Here is a 10581-nt window from a genome sequence, read left to right as displayed (position 1 = left end):
CGAGCATGTGATAAACTCTGCTCCTTTAGAGTCACAGAGGCAAGTTTTAAACCTGGAACTTAACTAGAAACATATATATTCTCCACCAAAGCCTCCAGACTCAGGCCCCGTATGTATTCCTCTGCTATTCTACCTTTTTTGTAAATAAAGAAAAGCCATTGTTTTAAACAGAAAGACGAATAAAGATTTATGGAAAAATTTGACCTTCTGGGGCTTTAATGGCACAAAAAGCAGATTCTGCTGACTTCAAATGTTGGTTTCTAACTTGCTGACTTCTGTCCTTGAAAACTGGCCCTCGGTCACTCAAGTCTGAAAGCCAGAAAACTGTCAACAGTCCAGCCAACTGCCCAGCGGCCCAGTCCACGTGAGAGTCACATTACACACACCTGATCCATTCTTAGGAGACTCAACGGACCAATTCAAATATCATTTGGCATTTTTTCATTTCCAACTGAATGTACAAAGACAACAAACAAACAAAAGGAAAATATTAAGGACTTTTATTCGGGCAGATGAAAACAATAAAATATAAATAATATTCACAGACTTTTTCATATGAAAATATGTTTCATTTCATACCTTTGCCTTTAAAAACAATGTAGGTAAATGATATATGCTGACGGTGGTGCTTTGCATCGGTAAACTAACTGAAGAGCTTTAGCTAGGAACGTCCTCAATTTGTTTCACATGAAACCAGCATAAAAAGTTTAAGAAAGATTCATTTATATATTAAATATTGCACTTTTTTATCACCACTTAAAATAAACTTCCCAATCCTGCCCATGGAAATGAACACAGACAAATCACTTCAGGTTCTTAAGCCTACAACAATCAGCTGATTGTTGGCAAAACTGTTGATTGTGAGAAATCCCCTGTATCGATCAAGGCTTGTGGAATTTAAGACTATTGTGCCAGAAAGATATATTTGTTAAATGCATATTAAATAATAAATCCCATTGTTACTTCCCATTGCGCTCCAAAGCCTCTAAGGGAAACAACTGAACAACAGAATATGAAAAAATGTCAAATTAATAGTGCAATCATGGGATGTTGGAACAGATGCTGCTATACTCCCGATTCTGGGCTCTTGTTCCTGGCTACAATTTAATTCCCTGCACTGGGCACGGCAGGAATGTGACTACTGAGTGAGAATGGGCTGAGAACAGGAATGGAAATTTCAACTCATTTTGTCGCTGATTAATCTGACGTTGCCAAACACACCCAGCGGCTGGTCTTTTAATAGAAGACAGAGTGGAAGTACTTCAAGTCTTCTTGTTTATTCCACAAACATGCGATCTGCAGCAAAATGAATAAATACAATAATCTTAGATTTTATGTTCTGTGAAGGCATCCAAATTCAGCTTTGTTTTTCTGTTGTCGAGCCTGTGCTTTTTTTTTTTTTTTTGCTTAATTGTTTCCATCCACAGCCGAGCCTCAGGCGCACCTGTCCTCAGCACCGCTTGTTTTTCAGAACGTTGAGTCCTTTCTGGTTCTTTGTCTTGAACGCCATGACAAAGTGGTGAGGGGCGATTTTCCCCTTACCATCCTCGTCCACCTGGCCCATGAAGATGTAGTTCAAGCCTGGTGAGGTCACACAAAAAAAACCTGAATGCAGTGGCGGAACGGCAGAGACATTCAGGGAGGCCAAATATCAGAATCTCCACCCGGCAGGTCTGTATACCATATGTTTATATGCGTGCAGCATATAAACATATTTAATGGTTCATTGACTGCTTGGACAGTGAGTTCTGCCGCTCACCTCACACTTTGGGGCGAGCTCTACCGACTGAGCGTGACGGCACAGCAAAGGAGGCAAACTCAGAGCCATAGGTTATTGAAAACAGTCAACAAGGAACTGCATAATGATTATCATCATTTAGATAATGATCTTTTTTTTTTCCATACATCAAACACACGTTCTGAAGGATTTTGAGCCGATTTAACTTCACCAGTGAACTCACCTCTTCTGATAAATGGACACTTCTTGCACAGGATAATGATCTTGGTGCTCATGGTCTTTCCTGCCTGCTGGATGGCCAGACTGCCTTCTTTATACACGTTGATGATGGAGACTGTGGCGAACATACTTCCTTCTCTCATCACCGCGGTAATGACAGTCCCAGTTATCACTGTGAATGAAAAATATATATGTTAACAGTTGTTATTCCTTTACAAACACATCCTCATAAATGGGGATAAAAACAAGGATCTTGAAATGTCAGTTTGGATTTCTGTAAACAAAATCATCACTTTGGCAAAGTGCTGTTTCTGGGCTGTGGCTAAAAGTAAAGCCTGAGCTTCAGGCAGAGTGACAGCAGCAGCATAATGAAACTTTTGAAAACCAGCAGAGTGAAAGAAGATGTTACTGAGTCATGTCAGACAGACAATGCCTGCAAGAACGAGACTAAGACTCTACAGCCATGCTAGCAGCTCTGTGAGGCTGTTTGTGCTTTGAGCTAAATGCTAACGTCTGCATGGTATCATGCTGATTAACATGCTGAACAGGCCTATAATTTTTTTTAATGTTTACCATGCTCACCATCGCATGCTCACATTTTCTTAGTAGCAGTGAGTACAAAATACAGCTGAGGCTGATGGGAATGTCAGTTTGTCTGGCAGTTTTCAGTCATAAACCCAAGTGTTGCAGAAATGACATGTTTGACCTGATGGTGGCGCTAGATGGAAAGTCAGGGACATACATGTGACTCAGGTCAATTGGTCCAAGTCTCAAGCAAGTGCCGAGTATTTTTTTCTTCAGCAAGTGATGTAAAGTTGAGTCCTTAGTCGAGGTAAGTGAAGTCCCAAGTTAAAGGTGCACTGTGTCGTTCTGGGGAAGAAATCTTAATCAGGAGAGAAAGATCATCATTGACTGATTTTTTAATTCCTAAACAAACTAAATAAAAAAACTCGCTTCATTTCAGTATTAATTCAAGTCATCATGTCTCGAGTCAAGTCGCACCGAGAGTCTTTAACTTCCAAATCAAGTCTCAAGTCATTTGTTTTCTTAAAACAGCGACTCGAGTCGAGTCGAGTCCATTTCACAAAGACTCCAGTCCACATCTCTGGTCAGGGATCACCAAAATGATTATAATTGAAGTTATTGTGACAGAGCCATCAATTTTTGTACCACATATGCATCCAACACTTGAAACATTTTAGAAAAGCATCTCAAATCAATAGTGTCTATCATCTGGGAACCATGATTGAAAAAAATTAACAATAGTGAAAATAGTCGGCATCACCGAAGTTAGTAGGATTCATCGTCTGGGGAACGTGAATATCTGTACATAAATTCATGGTAATCCATGTAATAGTTGCTGAGATATTTCAGTTTGGATCAAAGTGTTGAAACAACAGCTATCATCTTAAAAACATTTAAATGCAGCACTTCGCTTTATCACACTGCAGGCTAAAGTAAAGGGAAGTACAGGATAGAGTTTAGACATCTAGGGCTACTATGTGTAATGTGAAGAATCGTCAGCAAATGTTTGCATCAGAAAAGGAGGGCCTGGAATTTACAATGGAGGGAATCTGTTTTTTTATTGCCACCATCAATAGTGTCAGAGAAATTGGAACAATGTGTGCTGACTTTCTTCAGTTCTTGTGTGAAGTGCAGCCTCTCTGTAAAGATGTCACGATGAATGACAGCATCAACATATCCTTTTACTGCTTCTTCACGCACCCACCAGCCAGGAGCTCCTTCTCAAAAGCTTCAAGGATATCAGTTACCGTCATTCTGAGCCTTACGAAGATAATTCCAGGATGTTGCCCTGACTGTGAGGAGGCCAAAGTAAATCTCTGATATCATAATTGTCCAGCAGGCAGCCAAATGTTTTGCATGTGAGTCAGTGGAGCAGAGGTCACTGCATATTATGTACGATACAATCTAATATAGAGAGAAAGCAGATAGAGAATCGGTGACTGTGGTGGTTGGGAACCTGGCTGACTCAGCAAGAACCACTTACTGACCTGATGGCAGCTAACCTCATTGAGCAGCACTTATAGCTTATTTAAGCAACAAAGCTACCAGTATCTGTCTACCAGGAAACTCCATAAATCCCTTCGGTACTCTACCTGGCCTCTGTTTTTCTCGGAGGCCAGAGCAGTCCCAGGGCAGCAGAGGGAAAGCCAGCAAATATTTTCTCCATAAATCATGACACTGTTTCATCCAAATCACTGAATAAAGTTATAAAGTTGTGTTTTTGTACAGTAATGCGCCAGGTCCGGTCCTGAGCATCACTCCGCTCTGGCAGCATTGTTCTTTTCAGAAATCCACGGCAGCGTCATAAAATAGAGAAGCAACAATATACGCCCCCGTGTGCAGAATGAGTCATCAAAATTTTAATGATTTTCCAGGAAGTTATCAACTCTAAAATGCCTTTAAAAATACCTACAAAACAGTGTGTTTCTGCCACTTTTGAGCCAGGTTCTGGTATACAGGTGAGCGGTGTGAAAAAAGCACTTTTTTGACTTCATGGGAACTTTAAGTAATTTTAGGGGAATCATCTCACAAGTTAACTTACCAGAATGGATGATGAATTGCTACCTACTGTGCTGTCCAGTTCTTGTTATTCTGTTTCAGTCATTTCAGTCATTTCCTGTTTAGTCTGTCCAGCACAAAAAAAATATATACTTTTCTTGTTTGGACTCGCTCACTGTGGAAGAGACCTGACATTTAGCAGTGCCAGCTGAGTGATAGTGGAGTCAGCGGAGTGAATCACGTGTCCTTCAGCATGAACGGGATTCTTTACACTGATGGTACCAATATGTCTGGACTTCACATAACTGCCTGTTTCATTTCCTGACAGGGATGAGAACAGCCTGCCTGTTTCAGTGCTGTTACTGTATCTGCTGCTACTGTCGAACACTGACATGAAGTAAACCAGCGACTGCTTTTGACAATTGAAAGAGATATAAACAAAACCAACGGTTAGTGTTGATTAGACAAACTGTTTTCAGTCTCGCCACCTCATTAAAAATATGACGCAGCATACTGTGTGTGGACCCCGCCGCCACATCACACGGGGCCACTTTTTCCACACGCACCGCAGCGTCACTCGCCCTTTCCTCACTTCCTGGTGCAAATCCAAGTGAACCCTTTGAAATGCCAATCTAACACATGTGGTAAACAGCTACGGGAGGAAAACATCACAGTAGCGGGAGAGTTGCAAAACGGAGGGCCGAGCATGAATCAACACCTTCATTTATCAACAGTTTACCCACAGTCAGAGGCTGAGCGTGCGTGTGTGTGTGTGTGTTTGCACTGGAGGTAACTGTGTCCTACTGTATACACTCCTTGACTTCCTCGCAGGCTATCAAGGACGTCTTTGAGATGAGCAGGGAGAAATCAGAGGTGCAAAGACAGTGACATGATCAGGACTGTAAACTGCTTGTTAGGGGAGATTTGGCCGGCTGATGTGCTGACGTAAATCTTCCAAGAATCTTTTCAGGATTAGTATGTATGTAACAGCAGGTAAATTCAATAATAAAGTGAGCAAGGCTGGAACATACCAGTGACTGTATGTGGTTTAAAGAAATTGCAATGAGCTCTGATGTTCTTACCGAAATTGCTGGAGCAGTAGTTGCTCTCGAGCGTTCCTCGTCTTTTACATTTCTGCTGGCACAGCGCTACAGAGTACTTCAGGGCTGCGGAGAAACACACACACACACAAGAATATTCAATATCTGTAATTTCTCCCTGCCGGTGATTCAAGCATGTAAGCTATGGTCGCATCTGTTTCTACTGTGGTTTATTTGCAGAATGTTCTCGGTCACACGAGAGTCACGAAGAGCAATGTAATCCAACAAGTGAACATCTGTTTTCAGAGTTAGAGATAGTGAAGAGTCCATAAAGGAAACCACAGAGAAAACACAAGGTAGCTGTCTAAATATTATTCTTACTGGAAGGGGGGAAAAGTCAGGAAAGATAAGCCAACCAGAAGGCGTTGTGACAGTATGACATCATGGCGAGGGAGGTGCCAGAATAACCTGGCTTGACTGAGGGGAAAAAAGCAACAGCGTGTGGGAATGTGAGATTTTAAGTATGAAAATGAGCTGTGATCGCAGGTGCAGACACATGCCCGTGCTGTATATGAACGTGTGTTACGTACGGTCTACACAAGAGAAATGTGAGCATCAGACACAGCTTTAGCATATGTTGTGTTCGGACATGTGCTGCAGCTTTAATAGTCCCCAGTGCTCTATGTTCTCTTCACTGTTTGTACAGAGGAGAACGGTGCATCACGACCTGCTGTTTAGTTTGGATTTTTATTGCTGAACGGACCATTTTCATCCCATTTTATGTAAAAGAGCAGCATAATTTAGCAGAATTCTGAACCAGAAGCAGGATTCTGAAGGGCTCTTACTTAAGAAGTACACTTAGTTCCCCTCTAGCGCAAATCAGAAGCAGATTCCAGATGTCCCTCGTGTTCGGGTGAACGATAAACGCCACATGTTAGCAAGAGAATCCAGTAGTACACGGCCAGCACAGTGCGTCTCATAGCTACATCAACAAACACAGATGTTAGAAGTCTTCTAATTTATTGGATAAAAGTTGCTACCTACGTATGGGCCTGGTGGTGACTGGCTGCGTGGTGGTGGTGGGTGGTATCGTGGTTGTGGGGAACTTCTTTGGTCTGAACTTGTAGTGTCCAATGAAGCCGTCTGCGGTCAGGCTGAGATCTGACAGGAACTGGATCAGGAGCTGGTTCCCATCCGAGAACACCGGCCTGCAAGGGAGCCCAGACAAGAGCGTAAAATGAGAGGACCTCAGGGGATGGATGTGTCAGTGAAAATAAAATCTTCATGACAGAATCACCTACGCTGGGGGGCTGTCTCCACAGTATTTGCCGATCCTCTTGGCGTCGTTTATTTCCGCCCCGTTGAAGATGGAGACGTGGTCGTAGCGGCAGTAGTTATCTCTTTCCACGTCAAACTTCTCGAACTTGACTTCAATAATCTGCAGCAGGAGACGGATCACAAAGTCAAGCAAGAGCATTTCATCTGGCTATCATTGTCGACCGTTTGATTAAAGGGTACCCTGTCATTTGTGGGATGACGTAGTAAAGTCTAAAAAGAGCACTTATGAGGACATATGAGGAAAGATCTGAGGTAACTGTCCTCGAACATGACATTCCACCTTGGGCCTTTTAAGGGTCAGCATGGAGCATTAATGATCTACGGTTGACTGTGTGTCGGTGTTTCAATCTATCAACAGGTTAGATGTTCAATAGGCCAAGTTCCCGAAATCAGGATTCCCTTAACAGCCATTTCCTAACAGAACTTTACATATAACACAAAGAAATTCTGACCTGGTTCTTTGGTGCCACTATGTGCCAGGAGCAGGTGACACCAGCTGGGTAGTCCTTCTCAGGCCAGTTGGGTGTTTTAAATGTCCCTGAGGGCCTGTCCAATCTGCCTCCACAGTACTGGTCCCCTGTGGAGTAATGCCTTCAGTTAATCTTGTATAATAAACAGCAATAATCTGCCAAACATCATTCCTGCTCATTGAGGGAATTTATCCAGCGTGTATTCATCGTTCTTGCTGTAATTGGTGCTCTCCATCGCCTTCTTTGTCATTATGTGTATCCTTAAAAGTAAGACACTCATTAGTGTTGTGCAACAAAAACAGACAATGCTTCCAAGGAGCATCTGGGACACATCGCTTCAATAACCACACAAGCTCTCTGTAAGACGTGTTTTCTTTGGAACATACACTTAGATTGATGTTTCCTTACCGAGAACTACAAATTAGTGACAGTGACAAGAATAGACACCTAACAAATGCTATGCTGTAAAGTTTTGACAAAGCTCAGAGACAGTATAGCAACAGCGTGCTATCATCCGTTGGTTTAGAGGCAGGCAGGCTAGTTAATAGCTATTGTCTGGTACAGCTGTCAGCTCCTTCGGTACAGAGAACCAGCCATTAAAATTCCACCAAAACAGTGGACGCGACTTCGCAAACCCCGAAGGAAGAGGCTCATTTAACTCTGAGTCAACTAACTCTAAGTGATACTGAAGAACTGTCAGTGAGAAATTCCACATCGTACTGCGAGATGTGTCGAGATATTCCTCCCTTTTTGTCCACATTGGAAAGCTTAAACTCATATCCCCCCGTCTCGGACAAATGAAACCCCCAAAGGCCGCTGGTTTTTACCGAGCAGAGGAAAAACTATATCTCCTGTTTGTTTTTCTGTGTGTCTGCATGCCTTGGAAGCGATTCACAGTATTTTTCTCTCTGTCTGAACCGTGCACCGATCCCACTGAAGCGACTCCTGTTTTAACCGCCTTGTTAATTTGCTTTTTAAACACTGACCCTCTGCCCAAACAGACATACTCCAAGGGCCAGTATCAGATTCCTTTATGGGGTGAAGTCATGGCTGAGGCACAGTCCCACGTGGCTCTGTATTACATGCTTGGGTGGCGGTGAGATATTTTCTACACAGCTGCTACCATGCAAGAAGAAACAAAACAAAACAAATACTCTTCTTCCCATGTTTGCCTACCTCTCTCATGTGGGTGAGCAGCAGAGAAAACAGCCAGGAAGCCACTCCCAGCCGTGTTGGCATCAGATACCATCTGCATGAGCATCTTGTTGCCCGTGGAAACCAGGGCTCCCGGCTTGAACGTCCCGCAGAAGCGACCGAGTCTCTGGCCACTGACATGGCCACTGTACACATCCACATAGTCGTAGCGGCACAGGTTGTCGCTCTCCAGGTCAATGGAGCGGAATGACAGGACCACCACCTTTCCCTCGGGGACCTGGGTGGGAATTAAAGGTCAATTTCCACATAATGATCATTATTAGTGAGAGCCATGAAATGTCACACATCCCCCCACGGGTGTTGGCTTGTTACTTCATTGATGTCCAGTCAAACAGTGTTGCAGCATGACTTGTGTGAATGTACAGTAATGTAATGGAGCCAGTCAGCAAAAAAAAACTGCCTTGAGCTGGCTGTGGTTTAGTATTTTTAGAAGGAAATTAGGAGCTTGGGGTTAGTGAAAGAGAGTCATGCTATTATATACTGCAGCTGTTTTGGTGTGTGTTTTTAATTAACAATCTAGCAACCAGTTGCATCATCATCACCCATTACAACATGTGATTATTAAAGTGGACTCACTGTGATCCTCCACACGCATTTGGTGTTTGGGGGGTAAACTCCTGGGTACCCCTGGCTCCCGATCACTCCAGATTCCCCTGTAATGTTTCCGCCGCATGTGAAGGTTGGTCTGGAGAGGACAGAGGAGGGGAGAGAGGATGTTTTCTATTCTCCAGATTTCAATTGATGATGTGTTAGAAACAATAAACGTGTGTACAGCGTTAACAACAAGCCTGCGGTTGATTCCAAACAGATCTCATTGAATGCGCCACATGTCCTGACTGGAGGCAGCACCAGACTGCAGAATAATATTCCTCTGGATAAACTCCAGTCCTCCACCGCAGGCTACATCACATTCTCCACACCTTGCTCAACCACTCATAAAGCTTTCAAATTATTATTATTTTTAAAATAAGTAAAAAAAAATAAAAAAAAAGATGTACCTCCGCTGAGACTGCGCACAGACCTCTGCCAAGAACAGTAGACTCCATGCGCAAAAGATACTGCATGTTCTCCACATTGTTCGCCTGTTTTCGCCCCGTGGCATGAATGGCATTGTGTTCAGCAGCTGGACCGGTGGGGGAAAAAGTACCCAGGAGTTCCTGCGGGGAGTTTCAGTAACTGCAAGCTGGAGCAGATGAATATAGCGTTTGTTCTGCGTGGTAGGAGGGACGGAGCACACTGGCTCACTGCTGCTGCTGCTGCGTCTCCAAGAGAGAGAGAGAGAGAGAGAGAGAAAGAGAGAGAGGGGGAAGAAACGATTAAAGAAGCGCTGGAAGGTGTGTGAGGTCTCGCATTAGCTTTGCACACCTGGCTTGAATGAGGTGTGGCATGAATAAACTCGACCCAAGTCATGGATGAGTGGCCTGACATCTCAATCAATGTGGCAGAGAGACTTGATCAAGATAACTCAGGGCCTGCAGTGTGACGGCTCATACTGTGCATGTACTGTGTAGATGTGGGATGAAGGGGGGACAGGGTAAGTTTTACACAACCTGAAATATCAGTAAAATGAGTGTCTGGATTCAGGTTGTCAGAATAATATGCGCAGGTAACAATGATGGACCGAGAGAGCACCACCTGCTGGACAGCTGAGGTCATGTCCTCGCCATTTTTGTCTGCCACTGATATCTTTATATATATATATATATATATATATATATATATATATATATATATATATATATATATATATATATATATATATATATATATGTTTGATAACACTTTATAATATCTATAATATCATTAAAATAAACAATTATGTAAAAATATATATAAAAAGTGACATTTTATAGTTAATGACACTTTAGTCAATAGTTATTTCACTGTTAAGAAGCAGTGAAATGCTTTATAAACTATTTATTGGCAATTGTTTATTGAAAGTTGCAATTGATGTTCATAATACTTTGTAAGTGGTTAATTAATACTGTGTAGTTCATTTATAAACAGTATCTGGAGGGCTTTACAATTGCTCAATACA

The 10581-nt window shown here is 42.6% G+C and overlaps 1 protein-coding gene across 2 annotated transcripts; it reads right to left on the bottom strand.

The window, feature by feature from the left end:
* Positions 1–521: 521 nt before the first annotated feature.
* On the bottom strand, positions 522–9774 carry pcolce2b (procollagen C-endopeptidase enhancer 2b). Of its 2 annotated transcripts, XM_073488619.1 has the most exons (10): positions 9542–9774; positions 9120–9228; positions 8505–8760; positions 7311–7435; positions 6822–6958; positions 6565–6728; positions 5563–5646; positions 1962–2129; positions 1445–1581; positions 522–1296 (listed from the first exon to the last, which is right to left on the bottom strand). In XM_073488619.1, the coding sequence occupies exons 1-9, from the start codon at positions 9652–9654 to the stop codon at positions 1451–1453; spliced, it is 1287 nt and encodes a 428-aa protein (XP_073344720.1). In that variant the 5' UTR covers positions 9655–9774; the 3' UTR covers positions 522–1296; positions 1445–1450. The 2 variants fall into 2 exon arrangements, with proteins under 2 accessions (XP_073344720.1, XP_073344721.1); XM_073488620.1 differs by having other exon boundaries at positions 522–1581; positions 9542–9676.
* Between the last annotated feature and the right edge of the window lie 807 nt (positions 9775–10581).

Source organism: Pagrus major, chromosome 19, assembly GCF_040436345.1.
Source record: "Pagrus major chromosome 19, Pma_NU_1.0".
In the NCBI taxonomy this organism is placed as follows: Eukaryota; Metazoa; Chordata; class Actinopteri; order Spariformes; family Sparidae; genus Pagrus; species Pagrus major.
The sequence above is the reverse complement of the archived record's forward strand: the minus strand, read 5'-3'. Positions and strand labels throughout refer to the sequence as shown.

Coding starts and splice junctions, on each gene's coding strand:
- pcolce2b (XM_073488619.1), bottom strand. CDS start 9,654: ATGCCATTCATGCCACGGGGCGAAAACAGGCGAACAATGTGGAGAACA. Junction 9,229..9,541: donor TGTGCGCAGTCTCAGCGGAG/GTACATCTTTTT, acceptor TGTCCTCTCCAG/ACCAACCTTCACATGCGGCG. Junction 5,647..6,564: donor AGTCACCACCAGGCCCATAC/GTAGGTAGCAAC, acceptor GTTTCTCCGCAG/CCCTGAAGTACTCTGTAGCG.